General features: G+C 41.3%; 1 protein-coding gene across 3 annotated transcripts in view; it reads right to left on the minus strand.

The window, feature by feature from the left end:
* The window catches only part of LOC306978706 (zinc finger protein 385D-like), a 53,655-nt gene that overhangs the window by 7,875 nt on the left and 31,987 nt on the right, over positions 1-13,793 (minus strand). For 2 of the 3 annotated variants that reach the window (XM_079577367.1, XM_079577369.1), the window contains 3 exons: positions 3,771-3,919; positions 2,418-2,486; positions 1,945-2,052 (listed from right to left, as the gene is read on the minus strand). In XM_079577367.1, the coding sequence (XP_079433493.1) occupies positions 1,945-2,052; positions 2,418-2,486; positions 3,771-3,919 (326 nt within the window). The remainder of the gene's footprint in view (positions 1-1,944; positions 2,053-2,417; positions 2,487-3,770; positions 3,920-13,793) is intronic. The other variant, XM_079577368.1, reaches the window with a different exon arrangement.

Here is a 13,793-nt window from a genome sequence, read left to right on the forward strand (position 1 = left end):
CAAACTCAAAAGTGTAGAGGTGACAACTGTGTGCTGCAGTGGAAAAGGTCGGCGTCACGGAGGTCACATGTCAAAGTGCGTGTGCCGGGGAACGGGGGGCTAAAGGGTGCGCAGCGCCTTTGGCCACGTTGAATGTCAGTGCACACTAAGCATTCAGCGTGAATCACTTCTGAGTCGGCCCCATCCGCAGCGGCCCATACTATCAGCGTAGTATGTGATGTTCCACTGTATTAAAGTGAAATCAATGTACAGGACGGAGGAAATACAAGAGCTGTCAGAGCTGTTTAGCCCGCGCCGACCTTGATTCAAGCGTCTTTGTGCATTCGAACACCACTGAGGTCTGCATACACAAACAGCACTGTCCTCACAAAGTCACGCAGCTCCTCCAGGCCTGAATCTCTCATGCAGCTCAGTGAGTTCAGCTGCATTAAAGGAATAGCTCAACTCCTCCAGATCGTTTGTGCTTAAACCAAGCATTAGTGTCATAGTGTCAGGGTTTCACTGCACTATCACTATTCACCAACTCAGCAACTATAAATTATCCAGTTATGGACGTCATTGTGAGGACTTTAGACCATTCAGAAGGGAAAAAAAAGTATTGAATTGTTGTTCACCGCTTAAGACCTATAGATACCATGGTTTACATGTCTGGCATGTAGAGCGAATAGAACTCTACAGCTGTACTATACATCCCGGGACAGTAATCCTCAGGACTTATAGGCATTTTAATATGACATATTTATTTCAGAATCTACTTTGCGGTCCTTAACATGCTCCATCCGTACGGATCATAGTGAAGTCACTGTGCTGTTCATTAGAGAGTGGACTCCCCACAGAATATGGACAGAAATAGTTAGAAACATAATTGGTAAGTTTAATGACGGCACTTTAATTCACAGCTTTGGTTCTCAACCAGTGGGTTAGGACCCAAAAGTGGTTCGCAGGATCATTTACAGTGGGTCTTAGGCCAATAATGACTGATAAGTCAGCCTTTTGATGAATAATTGTATAACATAAATTACTCTGTTCTCTAACAAACTACACCGGCAAAATATGTTTATTTCAAGTTCATACTTTCATATATTATCATATTTTTATTTGAGTCACAGAGTGTAAGAAAGTTTGAAGCAAAACCAACTGGGAACGTGTGCTTTACAGCAGGATAGAGAGCGAAACAGTGGCATCTGTAAATCCAGGTGAATTGTTTTTAAACCTGCAAAATACTAATAGCAGCATGGTAACAATAAGTTAGAGCTACCAAGGTAAATAAAAGTAGCAACAACAATAGTCATTCAAAAACAACATGGTAATTATTCTTTTCTGTTTCAGGCATATGATGAATCATAGACTAATCCAGTAGAAAAACCCGTAGATTAGCAGATTAACATGTTTTATCCTCGTGCTGCTGTTGTGATTCAGCTACATTTTTACTCTGCGACTTCTTCATCATGTTCCTGTTTAATTGAAACCCCATGAGGTGAAGCCCGTCACATGACACATGCTCAGAGTTTAGATCCAAACAGACTTTGGACAGTCACAACTATTTCTTTAATTCGGTTCATAGTGGATCAGTGCTGCCCCCTGCTGGGACTTGGTACCTGCCTGGCATCCTTCTCTTGGCACTCTCAAGTCAGCTGCACGAAGCACAGAGGGAGGAAGAGAAACTTTAGCTATCCGCATACTCCTAAAACATAAGTGAAGATCATTCAACAGCCCAGAATCACACTGGAAAATGTTACAGCCGTCCCACTGCATCCACATTTTTATTCCACGTGTTTCCTCATAACAATATAAATGCAAATAAATAAACTCTATAGGAACGGCCGCTCAGTGAATTCGAAGAGGGCGATAAGAGGGAAATGTGCTGTTTTGTATTCATGTTCAGGGTAAGAACTGCTTCATTTTGCCCATGTTTATGTGCAGAGCAGGTACAGGGTGACTCACAGTGGAGTTGAACCTCAGATGGCAGATGTTGCAGGAGATGATGGGCTTCTTTTTGGGTGGAGCAGAGCCGAAGGTGTGGTTGATAACCGCCTTCTGCACTGGGTCCATCTGAAAAACAAAACCAATCAATCAATCAAGTACGCAAAGAAAAGATCACATCTAGAAGCATCAGATCGTTCAAGTCTTTAAATGTGTGGGATGTGAGTGTTAGTGTTAGTTGTTTGAAAACAGCTGGTCACATGTCACTCCTCATTTGAAAGCTAAGAACCTTCAGAATTCAGTCACTGAGCTTCAACTGGAGGCCTGTATGAACTCCTGATTAAGACTTGGGTCAGGTGCTGGGAGTCTTTCATTGTTTTTTAATGCTCTTTTTTTTTCTTTTTTCCAAAAACATTCACATGAAGTACAATGTTTTTGTGACTGTGAATAATTCGAACATGTAGTATCTGTTTATGAAATTTGACACCCCCTACCTTTAACTTGTACTTGGAAGAAATGGGGAAACAGGCTCTTGCTTCTTTCCCAGGTACAAAGCCCAGCCACTGGTTCAGATATGTGGACGACACATGGGTTAAAATCAAAGAACAGGAAGTGGAGCCTTTCACAGAGCACATGAACGCGGTGGACCCTACCATTAGATTGAGCTGTGGGGGGGGAGACGGAGAAACAACTGGCCTTTTTAGACGACAAGGTTATCGCAGGACCAATAGTTGCTTAATTCAAATCTTCAACACAAGCTAGGGGTAATCAGATATAAACACGTGTCCATAAAAGCAGAAGGAAAGGCGAAGGAAGGGAAACATATCCAGAGAGCCTTCTCAATCCCTGGCTCTAAAGAACAGGACAGACGGGCCACAAAGCCAAAGCCTTATGTCGATGGGAAATTTCAAAAACGTCAGAGAATCTTTCGGAAACATAGAAACCCGGCATATTTCAAACCAGTCAACGAGTTAAGACAGAAATGAGTTCATCCTAAAGACGAAACAAACTGAGCAATGTTGTTTGTTCAATTCATTGCGCAGAAGAGGAGATCAAAGAGCATTATGCTGACCAAAAAAAGAACTGCAGAAGAAAGCCACTAACAACTTCTCTGATGACAGTAAGAATACGCAGAAATCACCGGACGCTTCAGCCGCATGAGTAACCCACAACAGGCAATACTTTAACTCGTGTAAGGATTAGATTCATAAGATAGAAGCAAATATGTAAATAGATACCAAGTGTAATCATCCTCGGTTTGTGCAGACGAACGTGAGCTTTAGGGCCCAGACAGGAATCTGGTCCCCGCACATGAGTGACGCTTTTAGCCCCGTCTGACTGAGTGCCACGTCTCATTAAGAGGTGTTAAGTAATGACGCCGAGTTAAAATAAGATTGATATTAGGGGCGACAGGGCAGCTTTTTTTCTCTTCTAGTCGTGGAATCAAATTAGTTCTGGGTATATTGTAAAAGCAGACATTGATGAAAACATGCCACTGTGTATTTCAGTCTTAAGCATTTCTATCACTCGTGAACTGGCAGGATAGTTGCTGTTGCATTGCCGTGACTGTAAAGTCCCACAGAAAGGAACCCATGCGAGGAACAAATGTTACAAATGCAGGAATGAGTTTAGATCATTACTAACACTTCCTATTTTGTGGATTATGAAAAAAAAAAAAACATGCACAGGCTTTAAGATCTGTGAGTGACATCCTCCTGCACTAGAGTCTATAATGTGAGTAACTATCCATGTTATGGGAGCCATTTTGAGGACTTCCCCCCATTCACAAATCATTTTTCCATCACTTGAGACCCATGGACACTGTGTGAAGCAAATGTAAATATTACCGTGTTGAAGTTGGGGAAGAGGCTGAGCGGTGAGGAGCCATTGACCCTGAGTGGCAGGAAGTGCTCCAGTTGTGTTTGGGGCTGAAGGGGGCGTCCCGGCAGAGGCAGGGAGCCCAGCAGCGGGTGGATCTGGCTCTGGGTCAGCGCACCTAGAAGTGGGAGCGATAACAAAAGACCAACATTTTAATCCGCGAACGAAAATACAGTTCTTGAATCTCCTTCCAGGTGACCTTTTGATTCCTGGCCCATATCTGAGTTGCCGCGCATGTTTTTCCGACGCCTGCGCTGACCTTTCCCCGGACCCGCGGTAAATAAAGATGCACTCGCGTTTTAATGCACAAGACCTGTTTCACTTTGTAAAGCCCTGAGCGCTCCCCGAACCAAAAATAGCACCGCTGATGAAGTCAAGTGGACAGTCGCTTGTGTGCTTGTCTTTAACAGCAGTGGAATCGAGAGTTGTTACATTTTAATGATGCTTTTGTCACGGGGAAAGAATTAGGCGGAGAGTCTGGATTTTGAAGCTGTGATTTCCAATTTCAAAAGTCACAAGATGTCCAAGATGGTGGGTTTGTTCCTTTCACCACAAAATCACCTCGGCGTTTATCAAATGACACTGTCATTGGTGAAAGCAGCCTCCAGCGTTGTATAAAACTAATCTAATCTTTGCCAATATAAAGATCTGGTTCAACGCTCCCAAATCCCGCCATGTTTCGTACAGTCTGTGAGTGAGTGATCGGCTGTCGGCTCGTCTATGCAAACATAAGATTAGATTTTACAGAGCGGAGGGATTAAAGCAGATTATGAGTGTTCATTTAATCCTAATTCTCATCACCGATCACTGTCACACAACATCAGGCCTGGTTCTCATTAATCACATTATGAAGGCTTCGCTACAGTTTGGCGTGTAAATCTGATGCCAATAAATAGTCAGGGATTGTGTTGCGGCAAATGGAGAAAGTTGCACATTTCTCCCTCCACCGGGCCGTTACAAACTCATCAGCCTTTCGTGAAACTCCTAAAGGCTACGGCTGCTTTCCCACACAAATCTGAAACTGATCGTATTAATCTCCCACACAAGACGATTAATTAGCTGCACTTGACACTCTGTAGCTAAGTATCCGTCAGCTGAGACAATATGGTGAATACTATAATGTCCAGAAGGTGAAACACTGACTTACATAAATCATCTATAATAAGAGTTAAAATAGTAGCCATAAGAGGAACTGATTCAACATTAATTTGTGGGAAAATTCTGTATTTTACTTTCTGTATTACAAATTCAATCCTGTTTTGGGTCGTGGCTTGTTAACCTCTTAACCCCCAGTTCAGCTTTATCCAAATCTAAAAGCCTTTCGACCGGAGTTAACAGCCTATAGGCCAGTGTAACACCTCATTTGAAAGCTAAGATTTTTTGTATGTTGTATTTTCTGTGTTTTTTTGTCACATTTTTGTTGCGATTTTGTTAGTCTATTGTTTATTGAAACAGGGACAATGTACAAAACCATTAGTCTTTACAAAAGGAGAGATGATTTTGACCAGATGTAGCGAAGTAGCTATTTTTTATATTCAGTCCCTGGAGAGGTGAGTACACAAAACATTACAATTTATAAATCAAATCTACAATAAAATCACAATAAAATCGCAGGGCATTTAATACAAATTTTCTTTAAGTGTATACAAAAAACTAAACAATCCCTAAAATGTACAATACATTCATCAGTGCTGACACGACTGATCAAAAATGTACTTTTTTAAATTTCGAGTAAAACTATTAAAATATACAGACAATTTCAGACTGTCTGGAAGATCATTCCACTGTTTAATGGAGTGAAATGAGAAGGCACACACAAAGGCCAAGGATCGTTTTGGGATTACACAGTTTTTATTTGCAGTGGACCGAGAGGCTCTGGTATTTTGCTCAGAACAAAGGCTGACAAAGTTCTTCAGTGGCGGTGGAGCTGTATTATTAGGCATTTTGAATGTAGTTCTTAGATTATTGTATAAAATTAGATGGTCAAAACTGAGCAGTTTGTACTTTGGATATTGTAATGATGATAAAGCCTGATTATACACAGATCTTAGTGGTTTGAGCGTGATCTCCTTTGTCTGCAACCAGCGAGATAAACAGTAAGTAAAGTGAGGAATCATCATGGCGTTGAAATAAGTGAAAGCCGCCTCGACTGTCAGGCTGTTCCTCATATGTTTTAGAGAGGAAATGTCATATTTAATTGTGTGGGTTACCTTTTTAATATGCTTTTTGAATGTCAGCGTTTGGTCTAAATAGAGCCCTAAGTCTTTTGTTTCCGTTGTCACTTTTTTGTTCAGTTTTTGTCATTTTTTGTTGTGTTTCTGTTGCGTTTTTTGTCGCTCTTTTGATTCTTTTTTTTAGATTTGGGTAAAGCAGAACTGCAGACAATGTGCTCAGTTAAGGCGGGGGTTGAGAGGTTGACTTCGCATGATGGTGGGTGCCTCAGCTGAGAACCACTGCAACATAGAAATGGCTTTAAATCTACAGAAAATCTATCAAATTACAAATAGTAATTTCAAATTGATCACCACCTTTGACCATATTTTGTTCATTAAATCCAAATATTCAACAATGCACTGGAGGTTTCGCTCGACAAACACAAAAGGCCGGCACAGATGAACTGCTGATTCCCACCACTTCATCACAGTCCCGAATGTTATCCCAGGAGCGCTGACAGCTCACTAATCTCCATCCACCCGTCGTCCTGCACAAAGCCCGGGTTTCGAGTGCGGGGCAGCAGCGCACCGCCTTTCCGCACTGAACCGGGAGAAAGATTATGAGCGGGAGAAATTACAGCACCTTGGAAGAAGGGGAAAGCTTAATCTCCATTATTTCTGAGATTAGACTCTGTGACTCAACATCGGAGCAATCGCAGAGGGGGAAATGGTGTCTTTCATGGTTGGAAACGAGGAGACGGAGCAGAGGAAGGGCAGAAAAGGAGGAACGGTGAGGGAATTGTCAGGGGTTGTTTTACGCTGAGGGGCACTGCTGGCTGAGGTATAGACACAGGACAATGTGTCCTCCGCATTTGACTCGTTTGTAAACTGAAACTGACACAATTGCAAAAAAAAAAGTCAGAAACATACAGGAAAAATACGTCGCAACCCATTATTTAACCTACGCTCCACGCTGTCGTCAAATAAATCATCTTCTCCACGTGACGAAACACATTTAATGGACGTGGGGCGGAGCACAAGTCTCCCGTCGACTGTCAGTGTGTGTGTGTGTGTGTGTGTGTGTGTGGACTCCCGGAGGAGCAGCTGTGGCTTTATGATAGTTTGTACCTGCAGGCCACCGTACAGCCCCCAATCAGGCTCCCCACAGAAAACTGCCCTACTTTTAACTGGAGCAGCACCGAGGGCCATTTTCACTGCGGGGCCCCAACCATTTCCACAGCGCCGGTTCAAGGTGAACGGAGCAATAGTGTCCAACGGTCGAAGGAAAACTTCCAGAACCATGGTAAAAACGAAACCCCCGCCCCTGGCCACCGCACAGCTTTCAATATTGGTCGGACAAATTCAATCAGAGACTCTTTTCATTTGCATTTTATAGTAAGAGATTATCACACTCTCTGACTGTGAATCACCTTTATGTAAACTCTCTGCAGGGCTCGCCATGAGGATAAGGCCCAAAAGGACGCACAGACAAAGAGATATCGCTGATCTGGAGGGAAATAAGTCAATGCACTATCAACACTCCCCAGCTGTGCCGCTCTTGTGTTTGGTGCTTCTCTTACCCAGGCCCTCGTATAGTGTTTAGGATGTCACTGTCGAGCACACTTAGAACCAACTGCCTCCATCTGCCTGCATTGAGATAAGCACGAATTTAGTCAAAGTTGCAGATGTACGGCGCTCATTTTGTAGATAAATAAAGACGGATGGCAGGCAGCGTTATCCGCCTCATGAACTTTGTAATTAGCAGCTTTTCAATCTGGCTGCGCTTCTCTGGGCTGTAGCCAAATTACTTTTTAAGATGTTATAAGATTTTTCGCTTACTTTTGGTATAGTTTGGTGAGCGACAAAGCAACTGTGCGAAATGACAACAGATTTTTAGAGAACAATTGAACAGAAGGTGATGTATATTAATGTAGACATGTAGTTCGGAGCACGCTTAGACACTTGACCAACCGTGGAAAATGGAAACAATAGTGCCCACATAGTATGACTTTGATGACAGTCAAATAAAGGGTATTGTCCTCTTTATTGAGTCACCAAAGACTTCATGTGGTTTCTCGGAGTTGAAAAACTGCACAAGTCGAGAAAAGAACTCGACTTCCCCACCTCATTTGTTTTTGGTAAACTTTTCTGCTCTCATAAGTTTACTGGCAGTAATATAAGTCCGTGAGAAATGCCCAATATCGACGTTAATTCATTTACCCCAAAAGACTGTAACGTTGGCTAAAGCTTTACCCAAATCTAAAGGTTTACAGCCATAGGCCAGTGTTGTCACATTTTTTGTCATTTTTTCATCATATTTTTGTCACATTTTTGTCATTTTTCAACATATTTTTGTCACTTTTATGTCATATTTTTGTCATTTTTTCATCATATTTTTGTCACTTTTATGTCATATTTTTGTCATTTTTTCATCATATTTTTGTCACATTTTTGTCAGATTTATGTCATTTTTTCATCATATTTTTGTCACTTTTATGTCATATTTTTGTAATTTTTTCATCATATTTTTGTCACTTTTATGTCATTTTTTGATCATATTTTTGTAACTTTTATGTCATATTTTTGTCATTTGTTCATCATATTTTTGTCACATTTTTGTCATTTTTTTGTCATATTTTTGTCACATTTTTGTCATTTTTTTGTCACATCTTTTCATCCCTTTCCCATCGCTTTTATGTCACTTCAGTTTTTCTGTGGTTGCTTTTTTTTCACTTTTTTGTCACTGTTTTGTTGCTTTTTAATTCCCTTTTTTTCCAGAAGCTTTTAGATTTGGGTAAAGCCAAACTGGAGAAAATGTGCTGGGTTCAGGTTATATATTTATATATACGAGCGCCCGAGGGAGACCAGCATTGTATCTCAAATTGTACTCACATTAAAAAGAAACGAATCATCAACTGTTGTTTGGTTGCGGAGCCACAAAAAATAATCATTTGTCCTTGGTCCATTTGCAAAGCAGCCATTCCCTCACACCTCAATTAAAACTGTCAGTGTGTTTTAGTTATTCCTGTTGATAACACTTCAATTTGCAGTTATTTATTACCTTGTCTCTACAAATGCTCATTTCAGCACTTTTTTTTTCTTTTTGTTGCATTTTGATTTCCAAGCCATGTCCCCAGATTTGTAGGCACTGGGCTTTCACTCATGTCAGCATTTCTGCAAATACCACTGTGAATGCATTCTGCTGACCCAATGTAAGTGCAGGCGTTCATCTGTTCCTATCAAAATAAGCCATAAGCTGAAGTATAATGGAGCCACTTCGAGATTTCACGACCCTTTAACGGAGATTAACCCCCACTCAAAACTCTAAAAATATTTCCCGTTAGCGGCATGCACTACATATGCGGTGAAAATCTTTCTCATAATGACATTCTCAAGGACCACTCAAGGGCTTAGCGAATACACTTGACCTTGCAGTTTCAGTAAACAACAGGAATTAGACGTGGGCAAAATAATCACGGCCCATAAGCAGCAGAAGGCATCAGGATTTACGATTTTACGTCTTTTAGAGTTAGGAAGTCAATTAAAACACTGCAATAAAATGTGCTATGAATTAAAATATGCCTCACAGCACAGATACAGATTTTCAGCTGACAGCAAAGATCATGACGTCAAAGATCACACTATGGACACAACAGGGTCTTTAACTTTACCTTTACTTTCACCATTTATTGCATATTGCCAATAAAGACAATACAGGCCACAACTAAAAACTAATGGGTAATCGATTGCTATTATACAGAAATCATGAAGTACAAGACCAGTCAATACAATAGCAGTAAAAAGGTTGCGTTGTAATGTAAAATCACTAAGCCTATACGTTCATCATGAGAGTAAAGCCCAGTTAAAACATGGAAGGACAAAAAGTTACAGCCATTTTATAAGACTGCCAATTCATTCACTTTGTAAAGGGGACAAACCTAGATAGAGATCAAAAGCTTTAACACTCTAACGTGGCGGCGGCATGATTTTGATTCCCGGACCGTGTGGGCCTTTCTCTGTTTCTCTCCCCGTGTCTGGACGGGTTTGCTCCAGGTGCTCCAGTTTCCCCCATCAACCACAAACATGCACAATAGGTGATTCTGACCATGAGTGGCATTGAAGGATGGGTCAAATGCAGAGAGACAAATTTCCCAACAAAGTATACCTTAGCAAAATTCTACTATCAATTTTGGCAATAACTGCAAAAATTAGTATCCCCTATCTTTAAAGCAGAACTTAGTAACTTTTTTTTATCTTAATATATCATTTTCTTAGTCCATGTGGGGGTAATACAAGTGTTGATGGGACGATTGGAGGGGTCTTTCATCTCCCCCCGGTGTCTCTTGCCAGAAAACGCTCCGACCCGGAGACCCAATACACACTAATGGGAAGAAGAAGCTAACAGGCTAACGGGCAAAGCTTACTGCGGGCTAGCGCCACTTAAACAGTATTTACAACCAAGTTTGAGTGAAAAATAATTACCTCCATTGTGTAATTGGATGTACAATATCCCTGTCTCCCTTTGTCTTTTCTGTCAGCGTAGTATTTACTCTCACGGACAATTAATAAAAAACATGCTACGACACCTGCAGTGGTGCTTATGGCCTCTAGGGGCATGAGTTACTTAGTTCTGCTTTAACACCTCATTGCGGAACATTCACTCAATGCTGACACCGCTTGTCTTGCTGTGGAGTCTCAAAATAAAAAATATGTTTTTCTGAAGACATTTTTCACCAGTAAAAACATCATTAAAAAAAAAACTTACTGGGTGACCGCCACACATTATGGCTTTGACGCTGATCAGATGTGGCGCGCTATTTAGTATTTAAATAAAACTAATCGCATAATCAGCGGCATTTATAAAGCGCGGTAACCTTGGTAACCCCAGTGCTCTTCACAGTCTGAGTGTGAAGCTTCGTCATTAGCAGCGACGCTAATCAGGCTCACACTGACAACGCTCTGATTGGAGCTGTCAGTCTGAGAGCTGACGGGGGCTCTTGGAGAGGGGGGGTTGGGGTCTTAAAACACAACAGATAAATTACCATCAGTGATACAGTGTTGCTGCCTGTGGATGGTGTATAGTCTATTAATGAAAAACATTAGTGCTTGTATGTAGCAGGTAAGTTGTGAGGTAATTAGAAAGATCACTTTGATGGGTATGATTGGAGTCCTTCAAAATAAAGCCTCTTACAAAGTCATTAGCAAGTGTTTTGCCAGGTAGAGGAGATAAGATATACAGTATTTCATTATAATCATATTTTTATCGGTTTTACATCCAGCTTTTGTGTTTAAAAGCGAGAAGATGCCACAGAAGAAAAAAATAAATCCTGGATGACTGGGAGCCCTGGGAGCTAAATAACCAATCTGCCTACAATTCAAATATCATTTCAAATATATACACTCAGACAAATACACTGACCGCAAATGAGTCTGAGGACAAGTACACAACATCTATTTTAAAACATACTGTACCAAGTCCCCACATAAGCACCGTCCTAAAATAACTGTAAACGTTTGCAGTTAAAGTCAAATACAGCGCTCTAATTAAATTTGTTCACAAAGATAATCCGAAGTGCAATAAAAGCCATACTGTGGCGTTCTCATTACCCTTCGATTAGGATAATGACTCGTTAACGCTGGTGGGAAGTCAATAAGAGCCGCAATGGAAAAATTAATGACCCCCATATAAAAGAACGTCAGTCTTTTAAAGCCTCCAAAGAAAACAACAAGAGACGAGCTTCAAGAGCGTCTACCTTGTGAGTTCCCAAGGAGTCTTAGTTTGAGTCACATGAATCCTGGAGAGCAAACACGCAGCGAGGAAAGTTTTCTAGATTAGATTAAGTTGAAACAGAACAGCATTTGGAAGTCATGGTATGGAAGTTAGTCATACAAGTCTATTTTTTCATTTCATTTATTCATTTATTTGAATGGGACAGACAACTAGTGCTGTAAATATGCCAGATTAAGCTCAAAGCTAACTTCCATCCGCAGTCCCATGAGGTAAAAACTAAAAACAGATAACAAAATATAGAACACATAAGACAAAACACACAGTAGTACATCACAGACAAAACAGGCAGGGACAACAACTACACCATTCATAAAGTGCATTTGACTGACTGATAAAGCTGTGCACGCACCGAAAAGTTTAATGATGAAAGAGATATTTCAGGATTTTTGACATAGGGCCTCATTTCCTAGTTATCCAGAGTGTTGCTGATTTCTCATTTTTGCAATTCATGCAGTTCTTATATTTGAAGAGTTTTGTGGCGCTAGGCTAGTGCAGGGCTTGCGCATTTCTACGGTATCAGCTAGCCTGCATTAAAAACAGTCTGACCCGCTCCACAGTGCACCTGAGGCAAATCATTTATAACGCCAGACTAACCATATAAATGTCTGTGTCGATATTTTTTGGAATATAACGGACCTTGCATCACATGAATGGTCGCATTTTGAGGGACTATTTTCTAGCAGATCACTCCCCCGCTGCGTAGCTAATTATACAACCACGAAGCTGATGCTGCTCAAATATAAGTCCTTTTAAATGCAAAATGGTCAAAATTACACAGAAATCAACAACACTGGATAACTAGGAAATGAGGCCCTATGTCAAAAATCCTGAAATATCCCTTTAATTCATATGAACAATTGGGATGTGCAGGAGGTATTATGAGAGTCAGAAATTAGTTAGGAGTCCTGGTACAGCTCATAACAGCTAGTAACCAACGACCTCCGCCTTTCACTGGTTGACAACATAGAGCCCATGCACATATAACATGCCTAAAGAAACCACATGAAAAGTCTTAGTTTAGACTTGCACTCTTCCATTGACGGTACTACTTGTATTAATTCCATTTTATCACAGTCTTTCTCATCTAAATGTTTTCAAACCAATCTAATCCAGCCCAGTCACTTGCCGTGATTTAAACCACAAGGTCAAAAGCACCGGTTTATCCAGTTTTAATAGAAAACAATAATTCTGACCCTGCTCGTTCTGCATGTGCCAGTGACTTCTTCTTCTCTAGCGAGGAGTGAGTAAAGCTGGAGTCACTTCTTAACCCCATTACCCTTTTATCTGATTTCTAATTGTGCCGCAAATGTGCTCTGCGCCATTTGACACGTAATTACCAAAACCAGTAACTGTGTCCTGATTACGGTGCGGGTTATTCACTCCGCTGCTTATGTGTCACTCATTAAGATGCACAAAGAGGTCGACACTAACCAAGCGTTTACTTACAATCTTTTTCAGGACACATTTTAGTGGCTGATATTATACTGAAAATAAAAAAACAGCCTAGGACTTCGAGCTCATTTCGGGTTAAATTTGTTTTGAATTATTACTGTGCGATGGCTTTGGTGCCCGTTATCCATCCCTTGAGTCTGGTGGATATTCAGCTCTTTTGTGACCTACTTTTGGACCCTGGACCCCCACTTGGGAACCTATACCCTGCTCTGCAACAGCCAATCATGTCATATATGGGGACACATGCTTTGATCCTATAGCCCCATACATTGTCTCATCTCCTGCCTGTTAAACCGAGCAGAGATTTAGACGTATTCTGTCACCAAGGCCCCAGACGCTGCTCGTGTCACGGGGCGCGGGGTGCAGGGGGCGGGGCAGCTGCAGCATGGCCACCAGGCACCGCTCCAGTTATCTCCTCTCCAACCCCGCTCCCTTTGATCTCACTAATCTGCCGTTTAAAGAAGAAAGCAGCTCCGGCTCAAACGCAGACACCCGCGGTATGACTGTATAGCGAAATTCAAATGACATCGCTCTCGAACTGCGGCGTCATATCACTGGGTTTAAAAGAGGAAAACTTTGGATAATGATCATGAAGC

This window comes from Gobius niger (genome assembly GCF_951799975.1).
Source record: "Gobius niger genome assembly, chromosome: 19".
In the NCBI taxonomy this organism is placed as follows: Eukaryota; Metazoa; Chordata; class Actinopteri; order Gobiiformes; family Gobiidae; genus Gobius; species Gobius niger.